Below are 26,304 nucleotides of genomic sequence, written 5' to 3'. Positions count from 1 at the left end.
CATTTGTTGCGAGTCATGCAGAAAATTCAGTTCACACTATTCTGCTTGGTTTTTAAACGTGTCATTGGAGTGGCGCAATCATATTAATCAGAAAATATGAAACCTTCTCATCCATCTCCCCTGGTCTGTGAATCGACATCTGTTGGTGGTGACAACAGCCTATTGTCATCACCAGAGTATATAGGTCGTTTTCTTAAAGAAAGGGTAGTTCTTTCCTATTTCTAATAAGGAAATTACCTCTGTAATCTTATTTCGGAAAACTCTCCTGACTTCTTAACTGAATCCTTTTCTCTCTTTGTTGATCTGGTTTATAAATGACAACAGAGCCATCTTTGCCCAGATGCAGTTTGTTCTGTCTGGTAGGCACAATATAAATCTACAAATCAAAGTCATTGGTTTGTTGGACCCCTGCTATGTGGCATACATTTGCATTGTATACCCTTCAAATAATGCAGATCCAAAAGCTAGGAAGCGACGGAGTATCAGATACACCAGCTCCTCATTCTGTATTGCCTCAAATAACCTCTCCTTTTCACCAAACACTTGCAAGCAAACACTTCACACAGATCTACTGCACTGAACATACTCCTACTCTCCCCATCTTTTTTCAACAACCAACTTGTTCTCAACTTCCAATTTCCCAAATCCAATATTCAATTGACACTTCACAATTCGGCACCTGCCCTTATGACCCACCACAAAGAGTTTTCATATCAGCACGTAGGCAATGATTGAATCCGACCTGCACTCCTCAACAACACTGTTTTTCTGCATCGGCCTTCTCAATATCAGGCTAACCTCCCCTACCGACCTTCTTTACATGGCCATGCACAGAAAGGCCATCATTGAAAGATGGGCATGATGTAAGATAATGAACCTGCACCTGCAAAGTCTGACACCAAGACTAAGCCACTGACCATAGTCCAGAAAACACTTTTCATGGGACCGATTGACATAAAATCAGCCCCCTCATAAGTATGCACTGGATTTAATAAAGCAGGAAACTAGCTGTGCTGCACCGCTGATCAAAGCCAAGTCTGTTTGCATTTTTCAGATACCCAATCCATAGTAATGTGTGAGCCAACAAGGTTACCGGAAAGGTGATCTACTTCTGTACATATTCTGTAAGTGGTCAATTTCTGTCTGACATAAAATGGATACAATTGAGAGTGGGTAGTTTCCAACAATTGTGCATCCTCCAGCATAGGTTGCAGTTGGCCACTATGTATCTCATTACCTTTGTTAGTAAACACAGGTTTTAAGTGTGTCACAATAAGGAGCAATAAAAGGAACCCAATGGAGGGCTTTGGAGGACAGGTAGTAGTGACAGGCCAAAGGTTCAGATTCTAAAATAGCTTTTTTGGGCCTCACCTTCAAGTCTGACCTAAGGTTTTTAATATTCTCTCTAATTATAAATAAACTTTCACAACTGATGTGTCTTACTATTTATAGCGGATGAGGGTCAAATTCATCAATCAACACACACATCAAATGCCATTTGCTCTGTGCATCAGTGATCTGATTTAACAGTTCATCATAAAAACACAGAACAGAAGTCACTTGAGGAAACACTTGTAGAAAGGAATTGCATTACTGTCCATGCCAAAGGAAGCAATACTGGCCACCGTTTCTTGATAAAAAAGGATCATTTTATGCAAAAATGCTACTGAATTTCATACTACCAACTAAAGCTGTTAACCTCTCAAAGAAAATAAGCGGTCAATATAATCTGGACCAGTTGGAATGAAAGGATTTGATATATTGGCAAGATCAGATCACTTCCATATTCACTGGGTTTCTCCCCTATGCTGATCACAGTCTCCAGACCTTTTGGTTTATAACGTTGAGACCATCTGTGAACTCCCTATCCCAAATGGTTTGTAGTGTTTTATGGGCATACGCTCACTGAGAGCAAGACCTTTATAACTCTCTGCCAACTAGACTCCCCCCTTTGCTTTTAACCAGTATTCCAAGTAGCTTCGACTCACTCTGAAATGATCGGATAGGCTCCAAAAGAACATCTCGGTTAATAAGAGGACTCAATGCAGTCAGTGTTACCCTTTGACTATACTAGGCGGTCAGTGGGTCATTCTTTGTACAGCACATTTCAACCCTCCTCTGGCACATGATGCACTCCGCTTATAATCTGTGTTGATTCCCTTGTTTGAAAACACATCTTAAAATCCACTTCCTCACAATGCTTTCCACAAATGGCAAACTCCTTTCCATTGGGAAAATTCAGGTTGAAATCCCCCCTGAGGTTGTCGAGACAAAAAAGAACAGTACTTGTTTCAAAAGCAATATTCAAATGTAATCAGCCTCTTTTAAAAATTGAAAATGCCATAGAGGGAAATCAATGATGAGTAATTAGTTACCAGACAGACTCTGACCATTGGAAGAATTTACGGATACAAAGCTGCTTTAATCCTAATTCTGTATTGTTGATATTGTACAAAAGCAACACATACTTTGTCTTTAAAACATGTACTATTGTCTCCACCGTGAACGGAATTCTGGGTGAAATTTTTAGAGACAAGAATTAATTAATCAATCTTTATTATGTGACATTCGCAAACAAAATGTAACATGTTTAAAAACAAACCAGTCTGTGTTTTTTATGCAGGAAGGGATTGAATTAAAATAAGTCCTGATTATGTTACAGTATACATCACAATCTCTTTGGAACTAGCAAGTGCAATTGCTCACATATTGATCTTATAAGAGGGAGGAAATTGCACAAAAATAGTTTCTAGAAACACAATTTTTTTAGGGCTACCCCATGCTCATCTTAATCTCTGTAGGCAGCTATGATTCTGCAGCCATTGTTGGAACAAAGGTTGTCCATCTAGCCTCTTTAATACAGAGTGTACACCTATACAAAGCATTTAGAGACGTGTGAGCATGAATGCTTTACTTACACTATTAAATAAAATAAATCTTTTAAATTCGTTTTTATTTTTTTTACATTTTCCACTGCTAATCAGGGATAAAGCATGTGACACTGTACCGCCATCACAACAGAAGATAACTTACTACACTGTTAAGAAAAATTCCATCAGACAATAAAATGATCCTTTGTCACTTCCAAAATGCTGCGGTCCTCATTGTACCAGATGAAGATTTTATTATTAAAACTCCTCTAAAATGTGCAGATTCCTGGTGGAACCGCCAGTTAAAAGGTCACTGATGGAAAACGGAAAACAAACTCACAAGCGCACCTAAGTTTTGTATTTCACAAATTACTTATTAGCCAGTTTGTTGCAAATATACAAGCATGTTCTTCATTCACATCCAGCTAAATAACAGTATATTGTTCATATTTTATTACAGCGCATAACAAAAATTGAGGAAACAAGTACAGTATATTTTATATTCTGGAGAGTCAGCAAAATTCAGAACCAACATGCAGATTTATAATGTGGTCTGTACCCTAAAAGTTAGCATTGTTCATTAACTTTACTTACATCAAAACAGCTCTTTGAGTTTTGTTGTTTATAAGCATTATATTAACACGAGAGCTTTACTCATGGAACATTTCTAATGACTTATTACAGATTTCCCTTGGTGGGGAACATAAAATCAGATGTACTGTATGTAGTATGTTTACTTCTGGTTTTTCATAATTTTGGAATATGGTCTAAGAAATATGCCGGGATTAGAAATCGCCCACTGTGTTTAAAAATGTGACAGCCATAACATATCTTTATTTGTTTTGCAAAAGAAGCACAATTTGCACTGCACAGAGCATCCTGAATCAGTTGTACATTTGTAAGTATGCATTGCTTTTATATACCTGCACATTTGCATTTAAGACTAATCATTGTTTCTGATCCAATGCAAAGAGAAATGAAACACACGGTGAGTGTGGAGGTTGACAGCAAAAATGAAGAACATCACAATGGAATCCACATTAGGTGGCCCTTTGTTCTTTTGCATCCGAAATGCGGATCATGGCTTTGGTAACAAGGAGTTCTAATGGACGGAGGAGTAAAGCTAGAAGGAGAAGCTGATCTTCTGTGACAATATGCAAAGTAGTTTCGCCTGGCATCAGCGCTGTACACTCAACTCTTTCCAGGGTGTCATGGGATAGAGAGTCAGCAAATGTATATGTAATTCTCATCTAACAAACTTACCCTCTCCTAAAAGAGAAGGGTCACCTAGCGTATGGAGAAGATGGTTAGAGGTGGTGGGTCAACTCCTGAGATCTGAAAGTCACAGGCTCAAAGTCCAAATTGCTTCTAATGCTTCTGAAGGCAATCACATTGGTGCTGTTGGCTTGGGGAAGTAATAGCCATGATTTTTGTGACAAGGAATCGGCACAAACTACAGAATGGACTAATGTTTAAGCTTTTTGTTTGTCTAAAGGCTCACCAAAAAGTCTAACATAGTGTTAGCATCTGTGCTCTTCTTTATATTTAGCCCATGCATAACATTCCGTGGAACCTCTGCCGATTAGTTGGTACCCGCCCTAGCACACATTGGGCCACCACTTTTAATTAAGACAATCAAAGTTGCCAAGAGCCCATAAACATGGCTGAAGGGCACGGAACATGGAGAGGAGTTTTGAGAACTACACCACATTAATCCACACCTGCTCAAGAATGCTCAATAACATTTGCGTCACGACAACTTTCCTGGCCAATCCCCACGCTTGGTTTGGTTGAACCACCTGTTGAATGTAACAACCCAATGGTTGGCAGTCAAAACCGGATTCCGCTTTCAAAGCATGCACCCAACCCTTTTTGCAGAGCTTTGATACTCCAAGCTTTCACGTAAACTATACGTGAATGCTATGACATGACTTAGAGCTGCCGTCGCTGCTTAGGGCACCGTTGAGCCCGGTATAATTCATAGGGAAATAAGGCCAGGCTATTGTTTCTACTTATTTGGCTGCTGCTTTTATTAGAACTCACATCTGACTCAATATTCTAAATTAATGTATTCTCTAAAGAAGGTGAAGTGGCTTACATTTAACTACATTGCTGCAATGTTCAACTAGTTTCCTGCCAGTGCCTTTCTGAAGGCTTCTTACAGTATAAGTATCAGGTGCTATATAGCATCTGAGCCTGGATAAACTGAAGAAGGGCCAAGATACTTTTACTTCAAGTGTGCCAGAGGTCTTGCAAAAAGGGTGCACAATATTGCTTCAGCCTAATCTCGGTAATGAATTCATGTTTTGCAGTCCACTGAGGCTTTAGCTTTTGCTGTCTTTTTATAATGAGCCGCAAATTACCGTGACCACACTACTTTTGTAAGTTAACTAGCATTTTGCCTTTTCGGATGAAGTATGTAATTTAATTTCGCATTTAATGGTAATAAGGGACCAACAGATTAATTTGCAACCAATTTACTGCATAAGTAGACATCAAATCTGTCCACAGAGTGCACGCCTCAAAGTGGACTGCTTTTATGTATCCTCCAGTCCCTTGTAACAAACATAATTTAAGAATCTCAGACATCTAATAAGGCCCCCCTAATTCCCACCGTTAAGAAAAAAAAAGTGGTCACCCCCCCCCCCACATTCCACTAGAAACTTTTAGTCGTTAAGATGGTTTATGAGAGGTTGTTAAAACAGAAGCTGTGATCCAGTCCAGTTCAGTATTATGGTCAACTATGAATGATTGCAACAAACTGAAGGGTTGCAGGGCATATAAGAAGTAATTGGGGAAAACAACAGCTTTTAGATTGTATCTGCAATTGATCCAAGAGAATTTGGTTGTGATTAACTGCAGTTGCATGCCCGCTATCATTAATCATATTTATGTTTTCAGCAACTATGCAACCGAAAAAGATCTTTGATAACTTGTTCTTTTTTTAATGTCTACGTACCAGTTCAAACCCTAAACTCCCGCTGTAATCTCCCTCCTGTATTGCAATTTTGCAAATCATTGGCGTCCCTATATGACAATGTGAGTCTTATACAAAACAAATATCTGCCGGGTTAAAGTCTTAACGAACTACGAGGGAATAGAAAAGTCTATTTATTTTTCAAATATTTGTTTTACTCGGTACTTTATTAGTTTCATGGGTTACCAATAAAAACAAATAGTTCTGTAAGTTTGGCTGTACCAGTAGCACTACACTTTGGAAAATGTTGAGACCAAAGAAATAGAAGTCTTATGCAGGCCAACATCTGACCTGGCAATGAACATACATGTCACTGGAATTACAAATACAGCTTCATATCTAATGCTTAGCAGTGCTAGAGTGTAGCTTCCAAGTAACACACAGAAGCCGCCTGTGATCCAAGATTCTATTAACACGTACTGCAAGATAACCATTGTACTGCGGCCTCAACACGCACTATAGAATTAAAGCCGGACAGTCCCACTTTTTTTTGCTCCGTTCCCATTGCACCACTCTGCTACAACATAAACATGCGCCATTTCAACCTTGTTTGTATTCCTAAACATTCCCTCACCTTCGTGCTTTTTCTGATTTTTTAAAATCTGTACCATCAGTTCTGGTCTTCTTGTATCTGGAAAAGGCTTACAGTTCCTCCTACCAGTACTACGCAACTTACCGTCACCTGGAGTTGAGTGGGAGTGTGTTTTGTTAGTGACGTTCATATTGACATTTTCTTCTCATTCCTTAGCATAGGCATCTCCTATCCGATTTGACAACCTCTTCTGAGGAGTGCACTACATTTGGTACAAATCCACTCTTTACCCCTTCCCAACCTTCCTGGATACCAATGTCTCCCTTCCTAACAAGTTCGTATATATCTCGGGTCAGTTCAGTGAAGGCCTTCTCCACGTTAATGGCATCCCGGGCCGATGTCTCAATATACTTCATCCCGTATGCTGCAGCCAGTTTTTCCGCTTCGTGTCTGGTTACTTGCCGTTGTGTGTCAAGGTCACACTTGTGACCCACCAAGACAAAAACAATCTGATAGGGTTGGACATGAACTTTGGCCTCTTCCAGCCACTCGTGGACATTCTGGAAAGATCTGCGGTTTGTGATGTCAAAGAGGAGGAGTCCACCTACTGAATTTCTGTAGTAGGCCCGGGTTATAGACCTGCAAAAATAAATTGTACATATTAAAGGATACTGAGGTAAGCAGGACAATGAGAATATTACATATACAGTTGCAATGCAATACACTAATGTATACCACCATTTCAAAGAAGAATGCTGCCTAATACATTCTTTAAGCAAGTAACAAGATGGCATTCATCAATGCGTGCTTTAGATCAGGCACTATCCCAGCCAGCCTCAAAGGGGCATGGGTCTGCCCCCTCCTAAAAAAAAACACCCTCGACCCGCTACAACCCAACAACCACAGACCAATAACCACAGTGCCATTCCTCCTGAAATTATTGGACAAAGCTGCACATTGCCAAATCCAACACTTTCTGGAAACCCATCCCATCCTTGGGACTAGGCAATCAGGCTTCCGAAAAGGACACGGCACCGAAACAGCCCTGGTGGATCTGAAGAATCAGATTACCCAAATCATGGATAAGGGAAAGCCAGCCCTACTGCTCCTCCTAGATCTCTAAGCTGCATTCGATCTGGTTGATCACAAGACCCTCACCTCACACACTCAGCCAATTTCTCTAAAGAATCAGCTCGCTGGATCACTTCCTGCCTCGAGGGTAGAGCCATGAAAGTCTTCTCGGACACTGCTAACGCCACACCGACAACAATCTATTGCGGGGTCCCTCAAGGATACTGCACTGCACCCACACTTTACAACCTGTTCACTAAGCCCCTCTTTGACAAGCTTGACTCACATGGCATCACATACACGAACTACGCGGACGACACACAAGTACTTCTACCTCTCTCAGGCTCATACCACGAAGACGCCAAGGCACTTCAGTCTATCTACTCCATCATTCAGGCTTGGATGGCAGTCAATGGCCTCTGCCTTAATGGAGACAAGACTGAAATCATGATACTAGGACAACAGAGCACCCTAGACAAACTGGACAAACTGTACGGCAACTTTTCCATTGACAACTCCATCATGCCCGTATCTGCAGCTGTCAAAACACTGGGGGTATACCTAGACTCCTCACTATCTATGACCAGACAAGTCAGCGCAATCACTTCCTCATCTGCGCACACTACCAAACTTATAAACGCCATTAAGCCATACCTCTCTAAACCTAATTGCCTTACAATAGCCAGAGCAACCATTGGAGCCAAACTGGACTACTGCAATGCCCTCCTAGCAGGCACATTGGCAAAAAACCTAAACAGACTACAAGTCACACAGAATAATGCTCTCCGGGCCGCTCTTAGCATCCCAAGAAGAGAGCACATCACCCACACCACACACTCAGCCCAATGGCTCCCGGTTAAAGAGCGAATCACACTCAAAATCCTCACTCTCACACACAAATGCCTCTCTCTTTCCGCCCGACCTACCTATCAGAGACCATCTCCAAACCCTCTTCCTCACGTCCCACCAGGACGCTATACACCAACCTACTCGGTATCCCACGCATCAATAAAGCCAAAGCCGGTGGCCTAAGCTTCCCCTACATTGCTGCCTAGTCCTGGAACGCTCTACCTGCTGACATTAGAGCGGAGAACTCACTCCCGATTTTTCGTAGAAAACTGAAGACCTCCTTCCTTGCACAATAACTTGTCACACTCGCTAACTTTAGAAATATACTGCACTGTAAATATGTACAATTCTCATACTTGCTCCTGTAAATTATATATCGCTCATGTATATGCAACTAAGATATGTCTGTAACTAGCGCCACGAAGCCCCCGGGCTGATGTGCGCTCTACAAATCCAAATAAATAAATAAATAAATAAATAAGAGGTTCCAGCACCTAACCTGAGATTAGACAATCTGCTCCCCACTGTTTCCTCCCTAGGGTGCCTGTAGATCCTGTGCTACCAAATGCCTGCCCACCCTCTCCTTTGTTGTTGTCTCCCCACTTCCTTGTATTGATCCCTTGCAATCAGGTTCCTTTGTCGTGTACTTCTCCTTATGCCTTGTTTTTTAAATAATTTATTTAGGTTTTCATTTCATTATAACATTAAAGCATAAATAGTATTTAGCAGTGATGTAAAACAACATTAGGATCATATATCCAAAGGGAAAAATAAATCTATTGCTTAACATCCTTCATGTGTATATAGTCCGCTCCGTCTTCATGCTATCCTTACCATATTAGAGGGCGATATGAGATGTGTATTAGCCGTGTGTGAAGGTAATAACGGGACCAAAAATATGTCTCCATTACTCCACTTATCATCGTGTTAGATTTGTGTTGCATAAGAAATTAATGTTAGGACATTCACTCAGGCGCCAGTGTACATTATCAGCAGTGTTTTGGATCTTCTCACCATGTTGAGTTAAAGATACCACATCTTTCTTGTTTAAGGACATATTTTAAAAAAAAACGACCAGTAATCTTTAGGGCGTGAACCTGTGGCAGCCAGTTCCCTGTACGTATCCTCATGCGTGGTGCAACAAATTAAGTCTCCAAGCCAGTTGTCAGTGGAAGGTACTGACAGAGCCCACCTATTGGTGGCTACTTGGTGCATGGCAAGTAGCAAGGCCAGGCCTAGGAATCTGCACATTCTTTTAGGGAAGTCATAGACAAACCATAATAAATATTAAATCGTATTAAATGGGAAGTCATTTTCAATTATTTCTTCAAGCTTGGTAATTACCTTCTTCCAATATAATGTAACGCTCAGACAGGACCATGCTTTATGCACAAAATATGCATCTGTTTGTTTATGCCTGAGGCCCACTCCTGATACCGTAGAGTTACATTTGTGAACTTTCTTAGGGGTATAATATGTTGTGTGTGTGAAGTTTAATTGCAGTATGTCTATCATTCATCTACACTCTCTTTCTCTGTTTTCAAATATATGGCCATTTCTTTTGATTTTTTAAAAATTGTTTTATAGTTCAAAAATTTACTTTTAAGAAATATATAAATCGCAAATAATAAAAACATCGCAACTACATTATAAGCATCAAACATACACTTCTATAGCAGATAAAATTAATAGTTAAAAAAAGGATTAAAAAATACAATCTGTCATTCAATCTGAACAAAAAAATCCACAAATCAATTTAATTCGTCATCGACAAAATTATAAGAGTCAACATTACATTAGTCAGACTTATACTGTACCAAGATCTAGTTTCTAAAGAGACCATACTCTTCCACTTTACCCCGATGATGAATGCACACAATACACTTCCAACCTCAAACCTTTAAGGAAGTTACTAACAGAAATGACTGTAGATGTAGTGTGACCCGACAGACATAACGACCATACATGTTCCTCATCTCCTAACTCAGGGGATTGCAATTTTTTTTTTAGATGATTCCACCGCAAACGTCTAATTTCAGGGCAAACAACGAGTAAATGTTTAAGGGTTTCTTTCACACTATGTATCACACTTACAGTAGCAACATCCCTTTTTCTCCTGTTCTAGCTTACCAAATGTAATCATTATTTGTTTGGTCAGATATAAATTTAAACGAAAGTGAAGAAATGCCAGCCTTATATGCTTTGCTGGATAGATTGCCAGAAATGGGACCAAGGTTCCCAATTCCTTATGGTCCCCATGTAAATGGGACATTGACGGGTATGCGTGTACATTTTCAACCGTACACGACCGATCACATTCAAATAAAATGTTTCTTAACCCTACAAAGGTTATCCCTCAGCTCATCACAGAGCTACAATTCTCACACAGACACTGCAATAATCACATGCCACCTTCAACCACTTGCATGATCACATTTCAACAATTATCTTAAAGTCCTCAAAAAGCAAACCTACCAATAGATAAAGAATCTTTCTCATCAGAGAGAGAATTTTTCCGCTCTGCCCTCGCCATCAGAGACGTAATGCCTAGCTCATATCGGATTGCGTGGATTGGAACAGAATTGGGAACGTGCCCAAGACCCTCCTCCAGATGAAGGCCTCCAGAGTGGGCAACACGCATAGTAGAATAGGATAAATGGCCGTGCCATATAGGATTTTGGGGACGATTTTTCCTTCATAATATTTGAAACTCGGTTTCAGTGTATACCTACTACAACGAAGGTCTACCCTCTGCAGTTGATTAATCAATGGCAGGGTTCACCTTCAACCACTCTTGCCAGAGTACAATCAAAAATAAGAAAGTCATCCGCGTAGGACAACCATATGGGTCTTAATTGATGGATGCTCAGAGAAATAAATTCAGCAGTAGTTTTTATATGATCCCCTATGTCTGATAGGTAAAGATTAAACAGGCAGGGTGTGATAACACAGCCCTGCCTGACACCACGAAACGTGGGAATCGTATGTGAGAGAGCACCTTGATGGTTTAAGCGAACTTGAAGGTTGCACTGTGAATACAGGACAATTATAAGCCTCAAAGGGTTCCCGAGAACACCCCACTGGTCGAGTTTAGACCATAAATAATTGTGATTCAAAGCATCAAATGCTGCAGCTAAATCAATAGAGGCAATGAAGACTTATTTATACCTGTAATTGGTTATTTATAACACGCTTAATACCGAGAGGTTTCTAAGTGCAGACCTGGGGATCGAACCTGTGTTGTTCCACGTCGTCTTGCTTCTAAGATGAGCGCGTTGCCCTTGAACTATCCTCCTGAGCCTCATCCCGAAACTTCCCATCCCATGCCAAATGCTGGACAGTTTTAACTATCAAGCCATTCAATGAAGTTCCCGAGTTGGCACAGAATCCAATTTGCCATTTCTCCAATCAGCCCACCTCTAGGGCCCAGGTCACCAGATCAGAAAAGATTGAGGCACAAATCTTGCTGTCCGCATCTAGAACAGCGATTGTTGATCATTTACAGGGCTTGTTCTGGCGCCCCACTTATAAATGGGAACAATGTGCGCCAGAGACCATGAGCTGGGGAAATTATCAAAACTCACCACACTCTCAAACAAAATGTTGAGTGTTGTGGCCCATTCTTCCGGATCACTTCAAACAAAATGTTTGATAGTCTATTTGGTCCTGGGATATATGCCCATTTATCATCTTCGATTGGTGTTCCTAGCATTGACACTCATTTAATAATAGAGTGCCTAATCTCCAATTTGTGACCATTCTATACATAAGTAATACCACTTTTTCTGCGAGATGGCTGTGCTAATATAGTTCAACAGAAGGTCTTCAGAATGTGATTCAGTAAAGGCTGGGAGGCTCACCCTCAATTCATTGTTTGGTTTATAGTACATAATTGTTTGCCTCTGTGATGTCCTCCCATGCCTTTAAACATCTCTGCCTTGATGCACTTACCATCCCTGAATAAATCAACCAGTCTAACAATACCCAACTTAGCCAGTTCCTTACATGTCCCTTTGTCAAAGATAGATGTTACCCTCCACATTTTTTCCAGTAGCATAGGGAAGGGCGGGGAATAGTTGTATTTCTTAAACAGCCAGAGTAGGGTATGGATTCCCACATGAACCATATTAATGGAATCTCAGGCTGTGGACTATATAGCAGAAAGTGCTAAAGTTAACTTAATATGAGCTATAATGGCTCTCTGAAGTGCTTCATACTGTGCATGTAATGTATGACTGTACCATGCAACCATATGGCATATTTGGGATATTAGATGGTAGGTACCATAATCTTGTACCGACAATACACCATCTTCTTATGAGAGTGTCAATAATTCCCAAGCAACGCTAAGTGCTCTGTCCTTCCAAATCAGCCTTATTAACAATAAGTTCCGTTTCTGAGAGGGATACTGATTGGGATACTTATAAATACATATAGTAGTTTTGGCAGGTATACCATTTTAATGTGGGAGATTCTAGCAAGCACTAAGATTGGCAATTTCACCCATGTATCTTCTTTCTTTTCCATTAGGTAAGTACTATCAAAAAGGGTATTACCCAAATTGGTTGTTTCAAATTGACCTTATGGTACAACTGGCAGAATTTGGCCAGTACCATTTGGGTAATCACTACCAAACACGAGGAGCCGCAGTTGTGGGGGTGTCCCCCGCTCCCCATGTTTGGTAGTGATTGTCTTTGGGGGTAGAAGGGGTGTCCCCCCACTTCTGGAGGTCTGGAGATGGGGGAACAAAAAAAAAAGAAAGAAAAAAAAAGCAGACCCTGGTGCATCGGATCCGACCCGCTTAGGAGAGACGGATCCAACGCTGTATGGTAACAACATGCATAGAGGGCGGAAAGGTAAGTATGGGGTGGGTGTTTTTTTTTTGTCGGGGTGGGTAGGGTCTTTTAATTAGGGCGGCATTGGCTGCAGCAAAATTGGCTTCCCGGCAGAATTGACCATGGTCAATTTGACTGCGAAAAATTGTGCCATGGCCAAAACGTATACATTCGCAAAAAGTTGCTTTAATATAATAACTTCATGTCTCTTGATAATTTAACTCTGAGAAATGTGGCTTCTTGGGGACACCATCTAAATCGCCAAATATCGCCTGTTCTCATTGTACCAGGGGTCAGATGAAGCAGCTCACATTTGGTCCAGCTTATACAAAGCCCTGAGTAGTTGCCGAGGTCAGTAGTTTCATCTATTTATGGAGCAATATTGGGTTGAATATGTATAACAGTAGATCCTCTGCATAAAGGGAGATTAACACATTCTGTGTGCAAAATTGCAGCCACTATCAATATGTTCAGAATACTGGCCAACGGCTCCATCAGAAGGGCAAATAGCAGTGCGGAAAGCAGACACCCCCGCAGAGACACTCCACTTTCACATCTACCTGGCCAAATTGTACACGCAGACGAACAGGGCCCGATAAGAGATGACAGCATCAGCGCAGGGCCTTGGAGGCACAGCAGGAAGATGAGCTGAGCAGAGTATCCACGACACTATAAATAATTCATCACCATCGGTCAGCTGAGGACTGCCTGGGAATCTTTCAACCCCATTGAGCAACGGTTTACTCTCAAAATCAGAGTATTAACAATTTCCCCTCACAATAGGTGTTATACCCCCAGCATACTACACCCTTAGGAGGCAAGGGGTGGTTAAGGGTAGAAATGTTCTCTGAAACTCAAATATGTGAACTTTTAATTAAGCAAAGTTTAAGTACAATTCTGTTTTACATGAATGTTCTAAAAGTTTGGTTGATTGTTACAGTTTCATGGGAATGGAGAGATATACCCGAAACACACTGAAACCTTACATTTCAATTAGGAGAGTCCTAATTAAGACCACAAATACCGCTAACGCTGATGAGAATTATGAGGAGAGACAATTTTGAAATAGTCTACTTGCTAATGGAGAACAGATGGGATCTATACTGAGGGTGAAGGGTCTAACATTTGCTTCCATATTTGGATTGGGCATAGCAGTAGACCGTGATACTCTAACATCACCTATTAACATCACCTATGTCTGTTAAGAGAATCTCTCTTAATACACAGGGACTTAACTCTCCCGTTAAGAGGAAAGCATTGATGCATAGGCTTGCTGATCAAGACACAGATTTCATAATGCTCCAGGAAACTCATCTGAAAAGGCTGATGAAAGGTGCCTTTACTCTTTCAGATTCCCTCTTCAATTGTTTGCCTCTGCCGGCTGCACACAGAGGGGGTGGCAATATTAATCAATGTGAAAACACCTTTTACTAAAAGGCATGTTCTCCAAGAAACTGATGAGAGCTATATAGGCCTCTCTGGAACACTCGCAGGCAAGACCATCGGGCCTCATTAGGAGTTTGGAGGTAACCATGGCGCTATTAGCGCCATGGCTGCCTCCAAATCCATACCGACTCCGCCCTAATGAATGGAGCTATTACCGCCCCACTCCAAGGTTGGCGGGGCGGTAGTTCCCCATTCATCAGGGCCCTTCCCCATTCCCATTTGAGCCCCCATAGGGCTCAATGGGAATGGGGAAGGCGCTAATAACGGTACTGCAAATTGTGGTACCGTTATTAGCACCAAAGTCCCTTTGCGGGTCCCGTCCTTAACGCCTGGTAAAACCAGGCGTTAAGGGAGGACCCGCAAAGGGAACTCGTAGTAGGGCGGTAAGGGATTACTGGTACCGGTGCCCTTACCGGTACCAGTAATCCCTTACTGCCCGGGTCGCAATGAGGCCCCATAACTCTCTTTTCAGTTTACGGCCCTAACGATCGCCTATCAGACTTTTTCGACCACTTCTTCCCAATGATCACCCAGTTTGCAGAAGTGGAACTGTATTAGGGAGAGGATTTTAACACTGTGGCTGATCCAACCAAGGACCGTTTTTCCCCCCCAGTCTACAATCATTCCTCGAAAACCCATACACAAGGCAGAATAGATAATGGGCTGATACTTGGGCTGATCCTTGGAGACACCTCCATCCGCGCGACAAACATTACACGTTTTATTCACATGATCACAATAGCCACTCCCCTGTCCACAATACATTCAATTCAAGAGGCAAGTATAGGAAATAAGGTCCATAAAGACCATGCCTCCATTACCATGACCATCTCCATAGATCAAGACCAAGCACCTAGTACTGCCACCTGGTGCTTTTATGAGATTAGGGACCCAGTCTTAACTGAGAAAATTAACTAGCATATTATCCAATATGTCCAATTTAATAATAATGGGAAAGTCTCTTTGGAATCATTATGGAAAGCCTTTAAGGTGGTACTCAGGGGTGAGTTAATAAAACTAGAAGCCACAAAGCATAGACTATTACTCTTCTCAGATAAATGGGCTTGAAACCTGTATTACAGCCTTAGAGCTGGAACACAAACAAACAGGGTCATGAAAAGTCTATCGCAAGATGCATGATGCTCCAGGGTTGCTGGAGACATTATTAACTGAGGAAGCAACAAAGACCTTGTTATGTACCAAGCAATTTTACTATTCTAAAGTAATAAGGCCATCACAATGCTGGCCTTTAAACTGTGATGACATCAAACAAGGAATCCTATACAACAACTAAAAGACCCTAATGGAGAAGTTAAATTCGATAAGCCCTCAAAGCTAAAGATCTTTTCAGATTATTATGCCTCCTTATTTAAAGCTAAGAATCTAGCTATTGTACAGCAACAGCTTTATCTTGATAAGGTGCCACTCCCCATTCTTACAGAAGAAGATGGAATGCAATAGGAAAGTCCTATTGAAGCGGAGGAGGTCTTAAAGGGTATATTATCACTCCCCTTGGGCAAATCCCCAGGCCCAGATGCCTTTTCCATAGCATTCTATAAAACATTCTCTGGCCAGCTAGTAGGTTCATTAGCATGCCTCTTTAACCATCTTCCAACAACAGAAGGCGTAACTCCACCCATAGCAGGATCCATCCTCACCCTCATACCTAAGCCTGGCAAAGGCCTCACAGATTCCTCACTGTAACATCCCATGGCCACCCTTAATTATGATGGCTGCATATTTATTTATTTTACATTTATAAAGCGCACAAACAGCCCTTGGGCATCACAGCGCTGTTACAGAAAGCTTACTTAGTTACATAAGTGCTTACAGGAGACATAAATGGTGCCTAACCCGCAGAAGCAGGACAGCAGCAGCATACACGTGCAAAAGTCAATTAGGCGGCAGATACATGGTGCCTAACCCCATGTTGCAGGGTGGCAGCAGCATACAAATGCAAAAGTAAAATAGGTGGCAGATACATGGTGCCTGACCCCATGTTGCAGGGTGGCAGCAGCATACAAATGCAAAAGTTAATTAGGCGGTAGATACATGGTGCCTAACCCCAGGTTGCAGGGCGGCAGCATCATACAAATGCAAAAGTCAATTAGGTGGCAGATACTTGGTGCCTAACCCATGTTGCAGGGCGGCCGAAGCATACAAATGAAAAAGTCAATTAGGCGGCAGATTCATGGTGCCTAACCCCATGTTGCAGGGTGGCAGTAGCATACAAATGCAAAAGTCAATTAGGCGGGCACTATCAGAGGACGGTGGTGGGTGGCACACACCAGCGTCACGGGGACATGGAGGGAGTGGGGGGCATGCACCAGCATCACAGGGGCCATGGGGGAACACACCAGCATCACGGGGGACATGGGTGTGTGGGGGGGCACACACCAGCATCACGGGGGACATGTGGGGTTGGGGGGGCACACACCAGCATCACAGGGGACATAAGGGGCACACACCAACATCACAGGGGCATATACTAGCCAGACTCACGATTATATCTGCAGAGTGATTGATGTAGTCGACTGGTGCAATAGAAAGAAAATACCCCTAGCCCTATTAACGCTGAATGCTATTAAATCTTTTGACAGCATATGCTGAACACATTTGTCCAAGGTCCTCACTGCTTGCAATCTTGTGCCAAACTTCATAAAATGAATCCTTGCAAATGTTAGCCCACTCCATACATCTATTAGAATTAATAGAAGACGTTCGGACCCAGTCTCTATATAATGAGGAATGCTTAAAGGTTTTCCCTTATCCCTAGTGTTGTTCGCTTTAGCTCTTGAACCCTTTGCTAACAAAATAAGACACCATCCACAAATGACATGGATTGGAACAGACCAGACCGCACACAAACTTGCTTTATTTGCTGGTGGTGATATAATTTTTATGATGACAAACCCCCAATCTACACTGCCAATGATAGTTAAAGAAATAGATTGCTTTAGGCAAGTCTCAGGCTATGCTATTAACTACTCCAAATCCTCCACCCTAGACGTAATGATGCCCCACTCCACTTTCTTGCATGATCATTCTCTTTCAAATGGGAGAGAGAGAAGATAAAATACCTTGGAATCTTCCTCAAACGTCCACATGACGCTGTTTTACGGAATAGTTTTCCTGGCCTTTTCCAAGAACTATCCTAAGATCTTGACTGCTGGAAACAAGTCAAAATGTCATGGTTTGGCAGATGCACAGCAATCAAAATGAACCTACTTCTGCATCTATTATATGCATACCAAGCCTTCCCAGTGTGTGTGGCAGCGAAGTCGCCTAGAAAGCTGCAATATAAAATATGGTATTTCATATGGCAAGAAAAAAAACCTTGGGTATCCAGGAAGGCTTTAACCCGCACCAAACAACAAGGCAGAATAGCAATGCCAAATATACATGACAACTTGATAGCGGCACAGATCTCGATGATACTCGACCTGACGTGTACGCAACTACATAAAAGATGGAAGGAGTTGGCTAGTCAGACTTGGCCATTCTTTTATCCTCCCACCCATGGCTATCACCCAATAGCCAGCCGCCAAAGCATACTATGCAACACTATACTTCAATAAGCTTATCTTACTGGGACATGGCCGTGCACAAGTATAAACTTTCCTCTGACCCCTCATCTTTGACACCAATTTTCCAAAACCCTAACATTACACCAGGAATTGGGATCTCATGGATTCACAAAATGGAGGGAAGGTGGATTCCAAACGCTTAACTAGCTATATGAAAATGGCATCCTCCTAATGTTTGAGCAATGCAATACAACACTCGTCCTTCCTGAATCAAAGAGATTTCAATATATACAATTGCGGCACTGCACATCCCAACCTGATGTTAGAAATGGTGGCATTAAGTATCTCCCACCCTTTGAGAAGTTGATATATTTTAACTTATTGCTACAGAAGATCTTTATAATATATAAAATATTACCACAGGAGGATCTGGATGCTACAGTGAGGCATATGGAACGGTGGGAGGAAGAAATAGGAAACCCTATTTCACTTACATCATGGGATACTATATGGGAAATAGTAGCCAAAATATCTATATGCACCACAATCACTGAAAACATCTTTATTGTTGGTACCTTCCCTAGACAAATGCACCCCAAGCTCTCCCCACTTTGCTGGAGTAGGTGTGGGGTGGGTACCTCCATGGCTCGCATCTGGTGACAATGCCCCAAGATTAAACCCTTTATTTTTTTAGTTTGAAATGTTTTATTTTAGACAGAAATATACAAGGCAAATATGAGTTACACTGAAATTTTGTAAAGTACAATTATAGTTTAACTATCACCTATCATGGGTGAGAGATGAGAGTGTACAAAGGCCATGTAAGAATATGGAACCTATATACCGGAAACCTTTTGTTGAAAGAAAAAGAAATAATAAGAGAAGGACTATAATGCACATTGAAAAAAAAACTAAGCAAAACACGTACACAGGGGAGGGAAGGGGGAAGAGTTGTATGAAAGCAACATGCAGATTATTGATGTAATAGTTCCAAGTTAGATGGAGGGTGTAGTAGCTAGGACATCCAGGCAAGACTGCCCTTTCAACTAGTATCTACAGAGTAAATGCAGGTTAGAGGCATTACATATTTCCAATCTATTGATGTTACATATCGTATTCCACCACACTTTATAATGATGTCGATCAAAGTTCTTCCAATTAGACGTTATGGTTTGGATGGCTACTCAGAGAAGGAGATCAAACAGGTATCTACCATTCTTATTTATGGCCTTTTGTAACATTGCACTACCCATGAAAAGAAACTGAGGTCATGTTGGAAGTTAAAAATAATCTTCAAGGTATACCACACACTTAACAAAATGTTTTCCACAAAATGGCATTCAATCAACATATGTTTAAAGGTACCCTGAGCATGAAGGCAGCTCCAACACCTATCACTCTGTGCAGCATCATATTTGAAAAGTAGAAGAGGAGTAATGAAAACTCTATGATGAAAAAAGTATAGAGTCTGAAGTAGACTGGCAGACGTGGTAACTTTGGAGATATGATTCCCAACATGAGACCAGTGTAGTTGAGTATCCAGTAGAGTGCAATCTTGCTGCCAAGCACGATTACAATCCCACACACCTTATGAGGAAGAGGCTTGTTGAAATGTTTTATAAAACGATGAGGCAGATATATTGGAATTTATATATGATGCAGTCTCTCGGAGTTGGGAGCAGTAGATTTACATATCAGAGTATCATAGTTTTCCATAATCGCATCAATAACAGTCATATATTGTTGCAAGCAAGAGGCCGTAAAGTGGAATCTGATAGAAAATTCATTCATGGTAATTGGAGCACACTGTACAAATAACTGGTGAAGGTGTTTAATACCACGAGAGAGCCATGGCCTCCAACAAATAGACCTTTTATTAAATTATAATTAGTCAATTAAACCAGATATATGGTGAAATAAACTGAGATGTTTTTGAAATAGACGGGAATAGATAGGTTCTAGGATGGCGAGCGGATAATTTAATGCTTATAGAATTTATGAATCTATTTTCCCTTTTGTTGAGGTAACAATCAGCAAGGGTTAGAGGGGAAACCATTGCTCTCTCTAGGTGTAAACATTGGGGTACATTTGTATTAGATTGTTCATGAGTAAACCATAACTGTATTTGCTTCAGTGCAAAGGCCATGTGGTATTTCCTGAAGTCAGGAAATCCTACTCCACCGTACACACGTGATGTTTTAAGTTTGCATATGGAAATCCTGCGTCTCTTTTTAGGAATTGAAGTAAACAGGAATCAAAAAAGGAAGAGGGAAAGGAAATTGGCAACATATAGAGAGAGTACAGAATAATTGGGGAGATCATCATTTTAATAGACTCTAGTCTGCCCCACCAGGCCAAGTAAAGAGGGGGACCAAGAATTGGTTAGGGCTTTAATTTTTGAAAATAAAGTTGTAGCGTTTTGTTTGATAATGTCTTTTATGTAAGCTGAGATGTGAACACCTAGATATTTGATGCCATTAGGACACCATCTCATGCCCAGATTTTGGATGTGATGTTTAGTACAATGTATATTAAGGGGTAAGATGTCTGATTTGTCTGCATTTAACTTACGCCAGAAGCTAAAGAGAACAGTGAAATAATGCCCATAAGGTGAGGTATAATAATATCTGGGTTTTCATAAACAGTAATATGTCATCAGCATAAGCCGCTGTTTTAATCTGTATTCCTCCACACTGAATCCCTGATATATCACTTATTTCTAATGGTTCTAAGAAAGGTATACCACTATTTTTTTAATGGCTTCTAAGAAATGTCCCAAGGATAAAATAAAAAGGAGTGGCGAAAGTGGACAACCTTGGCAAGTGTGTCTAAATAAGGGGAAGTATGCAGACAATTGTCCATTAACAAAACATTTTAAGGTTGGAATAAAGTACTTCTATCATGAAGTGAAAGTGGGGTGCCATTTGAGAGCCTCAGAAATGTAGTCCCATTCATCTCTATTGAATGCTTTCTCTGCATCAAGGGCTACAGCTGCACAAGGATCACTGGAACCGTGATGTTGCCTAAAGTTTTTTAAAAATTACGTAATGTTGGATGAGGATTATCTGCCATTGACGTATCCCTCCTGATCACTTTTAAATAAAGTAGGAAGAAAGGAAAGGATTCTATTCACTAACAACTTTGAACAAATCTTACAATCTGTGTTAAAAAAGCAAATAGGTCTATCGTTTTGGGTAGTTCAGGGTCTTTATTAAGTTTAGGAAAGACTATTAGCATGGCTTCTAAAAATGAGCACTGTGCCTTATTTTCTTTGACAAAATAGGTAAAAGGTTTGTTGAGTTTAGTAGTCAATAGATTATTGAAGTGGGCAAAGAATTCTACGGTAAAATCATCAGGAACTGCGGCTTTAGCTTTTTTAAAGTCCCAGGTCCTGGTCTCTGTGAAGTTCGCCAGGAAAGATTGGAGCATTCAATGATTGTAGATTAGCACTTGGGTATCTATCATGAGGAACTTGCCGAAGAAATTGTTGAACATGAGTATTATTAGAAGGAGTTTCAGATGTGTATTATTTCTGGTAGAATTTAGAAAAGACATAATTTCTTTATCCGAAAAGGTTCTCCTGTTTGGCCCCTGATAACTGCCATTCTGGCTTATTCTTTTTTAAATTTCAGGTATGAGGTCAGTGACTTACTAGATTTGTTAGAGAATTCATATATTTTCGCTTTATATTTTAAGAGATAGGAACATGAATATTTTGTAACAATTTTATTATATTGCAATTTAACCTCAATAGTTTCATTAAGAATAGATGCAGAATTAGTACGCATATACAGAGATTCAAGGAATTTGAGTTGTTTGAGTAAGTTATCCATTTTTTTTATAGCAGTCCCAATTATTGTCAACAGACCTGTCTAAACTATTGTTTTCCAAGAAGAAATTGTTATGCTGTTGAGTCATTTAGGAGAGTTGAGCTGAATCTCCTTCTGTTGGATTTACTGATAATTTGAGCTGACATTAGTTGAATATGGACAGGTGCATGGTCTGAAAGTGCAATACAATCAATTCGAGCATCTAGAAGAGAACTGGCCATGGATATGGAAATTAATATATAATCCAATCTCGAGAGGGAGTTGTGGGGTTTAGAGAATAATGTAAAATCCACATCAGATGGGTGAATTATACGCCAAGTATCAATAATTCCTAATTGTGATACAAAATTTGTGAATTGTGTGTGAGATCTGGTATTCTTAAAATGTACACTAGATTTCCTGTCCAAGAACGGATCCATAATTTCATTGAAATCTCCACATATAATTATATTATCAGGATTGGACTGGAGGACATGGTTTCTTAATTGTAACCAAAAGGAGGGGTCTGGAGATGGTGGACCATAGAATTTCAGAATTGTATATTCAATGGATTCTACCAGCAGTTTAACTAATACCCATCTACCAATGTCATCAGATTAATTTGCTATAACTTTGCATTTGAAAGCCTTGTTGATAAGAGTGAAACCACCATTCTTCTTACCATTGGCTGCACTAGAATAAACCTGAACTACCCAGAGACGCTTGAGTTTAGCAGCTTCAGCCTGTGAAAGATGAGTTTCTTGGATACAGGCAATCAATGGTTTAGTTCTATTGAGGTGAGAACCCTTTAACATTCCATGAGGTTATATATTAAAGACATGAATTAGGGTAAGGCAGCAAGCTAGTCAAAGTAGCTAAAATTATACATTTATTTGCTGTGATAAAGATAGGTATGACAGTATAAGCCAAAAAATTGTTAGCAATCTAGTACACAAGGATTGATCAATCTGCATAAGTGGTAAAAACAAAGAAGGAGAGAAACAGAAGGGAAAGAGTAAAACAAAAAAAATCAACATGGATATTTGTATAATCCAACTAATATGAAGAGGTCTGGGGAGAAATGTGGCTAACAGGATACACCCACTGTCATCCATGTTGAGCAATAGGAAAAAGAGAGAGTGGAGAGCCTTGGAGAGATGGCCAGACTCACACCCCCTCTGGCGACAAATATTATATAAGTAGACTGTTGAAGTCATCCTTTGAAAATACAATCCAAATCGAGTAGGTGGTGTTGATGTTTCCATTTCATCGCTTTTATAATTTTTATTAAAATGTCTCAAATCTGTAGGATCCTGAAAAGTAGAGGTGTGGCCATTAAGAGTGACTTTAAGAAAGGCTGGATGTACGATGCCATATCTTGCCTTTAGTTGTATTAGCACTAGTCTGAAGGCAAGTTGTTCTTTTCTTCTAGCAGCAGTGGCATTGGATACATCTTGGGATATAGAAATCTTCTTACCATTCCATGAGAGCTGCTTTATTAACTTTGCTTTATCCAGTATGAGTAGTAGATGCGTATATTCAAGTAGTGCAAAGAGGAGAGTTCTGGAGAGATTGTTAGGAGAGCAAACTGAGTTGATGGCACATACTTGATGAGCTCTTTGGGTGTTTGGTTGTACAGACGTTGGTAGGTCCAGGAGTTTAGGGATTAAAGTATTTAAGAACAGAATAGGATTTTCTCCCTCAATCCACTCAGGGTGGCCCACAATACATAGGGTTTCTTCTGTTTCGATTTTCTAAGTTCTCTGATTGTTTTTGTAGAGATTTGACTGTGTTTTCCAAAACTTGTACTCTACCAGTAGTATCTTCAGCATTGCTTATCCGTCTCCCAACCTCACTAATTCTTGACTCAAAGGCAGACCACTTATCATCAAGATGTTGTAGTTTAACATTGGTGGCTTCCATAAAAGGTTTCAGAGCTCTAATTTCTGTGAGGATAGTTTGCATGGCCGGGTCCAGGGTATCATCTTTAGCCGTAGGTGATTCACTTTTCTGTATTTTGAGGGTACCCGAGGGAGACGAAGGAACATGCTTGATTGAACTTCTTTTAGATGCCATAATGAGCCAGAATGTGCAATTGGATCGATGTAACCAATTACCAATGAGATGATAGAGTGCATTGCCTGCGTATGGTAGATTTATAGGGTGAGCTGAAAGACCTTAGAGCTTTGTTTTGTGAATAACTGTTACAGAAATAGGTGAGGAAGCGAGGCTAAAGGGGTTAAGGGAGCAGCGTAAATACAGGTCAATGCATCTTAAATTGTATAGTAGTCGCAAAAGACTTTCTGAATTTTTTATTTAGCAGTCAGATATTATGCAGCTTTCCCACAGATATATTGTTACTGTGGATTAATGTTGGCCTGTATCCAATAGTCTTTGTCAGGTTAAATTGAAAGGTAAGAATTCAAAGTAGCACTTAAATTGACTTTCCCAGTTGTCAATAATTAATTTGGAATAAAATATTATTGTAGTTCCTCCACAAAGTATCCTTTATTTGCTAAGTGTTAGGTTTGAGCTAATATTCCTTTGTATATCCAATAAAAAATAATAGTGCAGCTTAGTAAGTACTTAAAATGCATTTAAAAGTACCGTTTTCTTGAAAAACCAAAGTTTCTGGGCTTTATTCATATGCAGCTCCAATGTTGTAGAAGAAACGCATTACCGGCTTAAAGCAGCATATATTCCGACACGCCGCGTCCGCTCAGCTGACAGGAGCCGGTGGCTGCAAGGAGTCACGGGACCTCAGTGCTTCAGGCCCTGCCAATATACAATTCATAGAGCCTTCGGCGAACAGGTCTCATGGAGAGACAACACCAGGGACATTAAAAGGATGGCGGACCCCAACTTCTACATAGGTGTGCGAAAAGGATGTGGAAACGTTCGCCGGAGCGGGAGTTCAGGAATTAAGCTGCCATCTCTTGAGGCGGTAAGCCATGCCCCTGATCAAACCCTTTATGATAGATATATTTAACTTGATCCAAACAATTCTCGGTATCCATCTTCCCTTAGATCCATTAGTAATAGATGTTTAAGGATGTTTATTCGGGATCTTCACAATAAAAGATGAGCTTGGCAAATAAAGCCAGATTATAGGGTACACTGGGGTCTTGGGGAATTTGGCGGTAGGGCCGTCCCCCCTCTTTGTCTCTCTCTCTCTCCCCCTCGCCCTTCCCCTTTCCTTCCCCCTCTCTCTCGCGACTTCCTCATCCATGTCCCTCCTCTGTAGCCCAGGCGGCTTTAACGGCTGTTGGTAATCCTGCCAAGTGACCCAAACTGTTTGTTGTTTTTCCTAGGTATAATGCTGTTCTCCCGTAGACAATGGCTTACTAACGCCATAGGGGCCTTCTAATTGTCCCTTGCCTGGCCCTGCTTAGTTTTCTAGGGACTTTAAAGATGGTGCCTCCTTCCACCCAGTTCCATAACCCATCACTCATGCCTGGCTTCACCCGACCCTGTACTACACTGGGTCCCAAGACGCAAGATTTTATCATCATCATCTCAATTCTATACCTCTCGTTCTTACACTCCTTCCTAACTCCACACTTTGATTTTCCTTCTTTGCTCTTGCTCTACACTACCACACTCTACTACCACTACTTCTTACGACTGTGACTACCTCTCCTCCCCCTACTATCCCACTATTCCCACTACCACTACCTCCAGACTCAATTATTACTACCTCCTCTTACTCCTACCCTACACGTCTTTCACACTCTCCTCTGCTGGGCTCTCAGACGTCCTCCTCCACCTCCTGTCCTCACCCAACTAACCCACAATGTAAAACTCCCAAACTCCTTCTTAAATACCCCTTTCAGGATTGTTCAACTTACCCTGACCAATTGACTTACCTGACTCCAGGGGGTGCGTCGCGGGAAGGGCTTGGGTAGGGTTTGGGTAGAGCTTAAAAGGATCAGTAAGCCTACCCTGTTTCCACTGATTGTCCAACTGCATTTCTAACATGGGTCACTGTTAGTGAGACCATCTTGTTGATACCGTCTGCTGGAGCTCCACGTTGCTCTCAGCTGCTGTGTTTGCTTTACTGCCACGCAGCAGCGGTTTCCTCTGTGCTGGCTCTGCCTTCTAGTCATCTGTCAGTGGTGGTGGTGGCTCCTATGCACTGGGCATCTGGTGCCCTGGGGGCTGTGGTGCGGAGCTGCCCTGTTCAGCTTCCCGTGGTGTCAGAACCCCTGGCCTTGCCAGTGTTGTGATGCCAGACACAACCGCCGTCATCCTGCAGGTGGCATTCACGCCGACTCGATGTGTGTGGCCAGCCCTCTCCTCTCCAGTGCCTCCTCGTAGGGCCCCCACCTGCTACTCTACGGCACATTGCTGCCATGGCCAGAGGTAAGGAAGGACTGGGAGCGGGTCTG

General features: G+C 41.2%; 1 protein-coding gene across 1 annotated transcript in view; it reads right to left on the bottom strand.

Annotated features, from left to right (window-relative positions):
• Window positions 1-2,539: 2,539 nt before the first annotated feature.
• Window positions 2,540-26,304, bottom strand: part of RAB39B (RAB39B, member RAS oncogene family) — a 170,778-nt gene continuing 147,013 nt past the window's right edge. The window contains exon 2 of the mRNA XM_069612637.1: window positions 2,540-7,018. Coding sequence (XP_069468738.1) covers window positions 6,592-7,018 — 427 coding nt within the window. The 3' untranslated portion in view covers window positions 2,540-6,591. The remainder of the gene's footprint in view (window positions 7,019-26,304) is intronic.

The sequence above is a fragment of the Ambystoma mexicanum genome, chromosome 5p, assembly GCF_040938575.1.
Source record: "Ambystoma mexicanum isolate Mex_15411 chromosome 5p, UKY_AmexF1_1, whole genome shotgun sequence".
NCBI lineage: Eukaryota > Metazoa > Chordata > Amphibia > Caudata > Ambystomatidae > Ambystoma > Ambystoma mexicanum.
The sequence above is the reverse complement of the archived record's forward strand: the minus strand, read 5'-3'. Positions and strand labels throughout refer to the sequence as shown.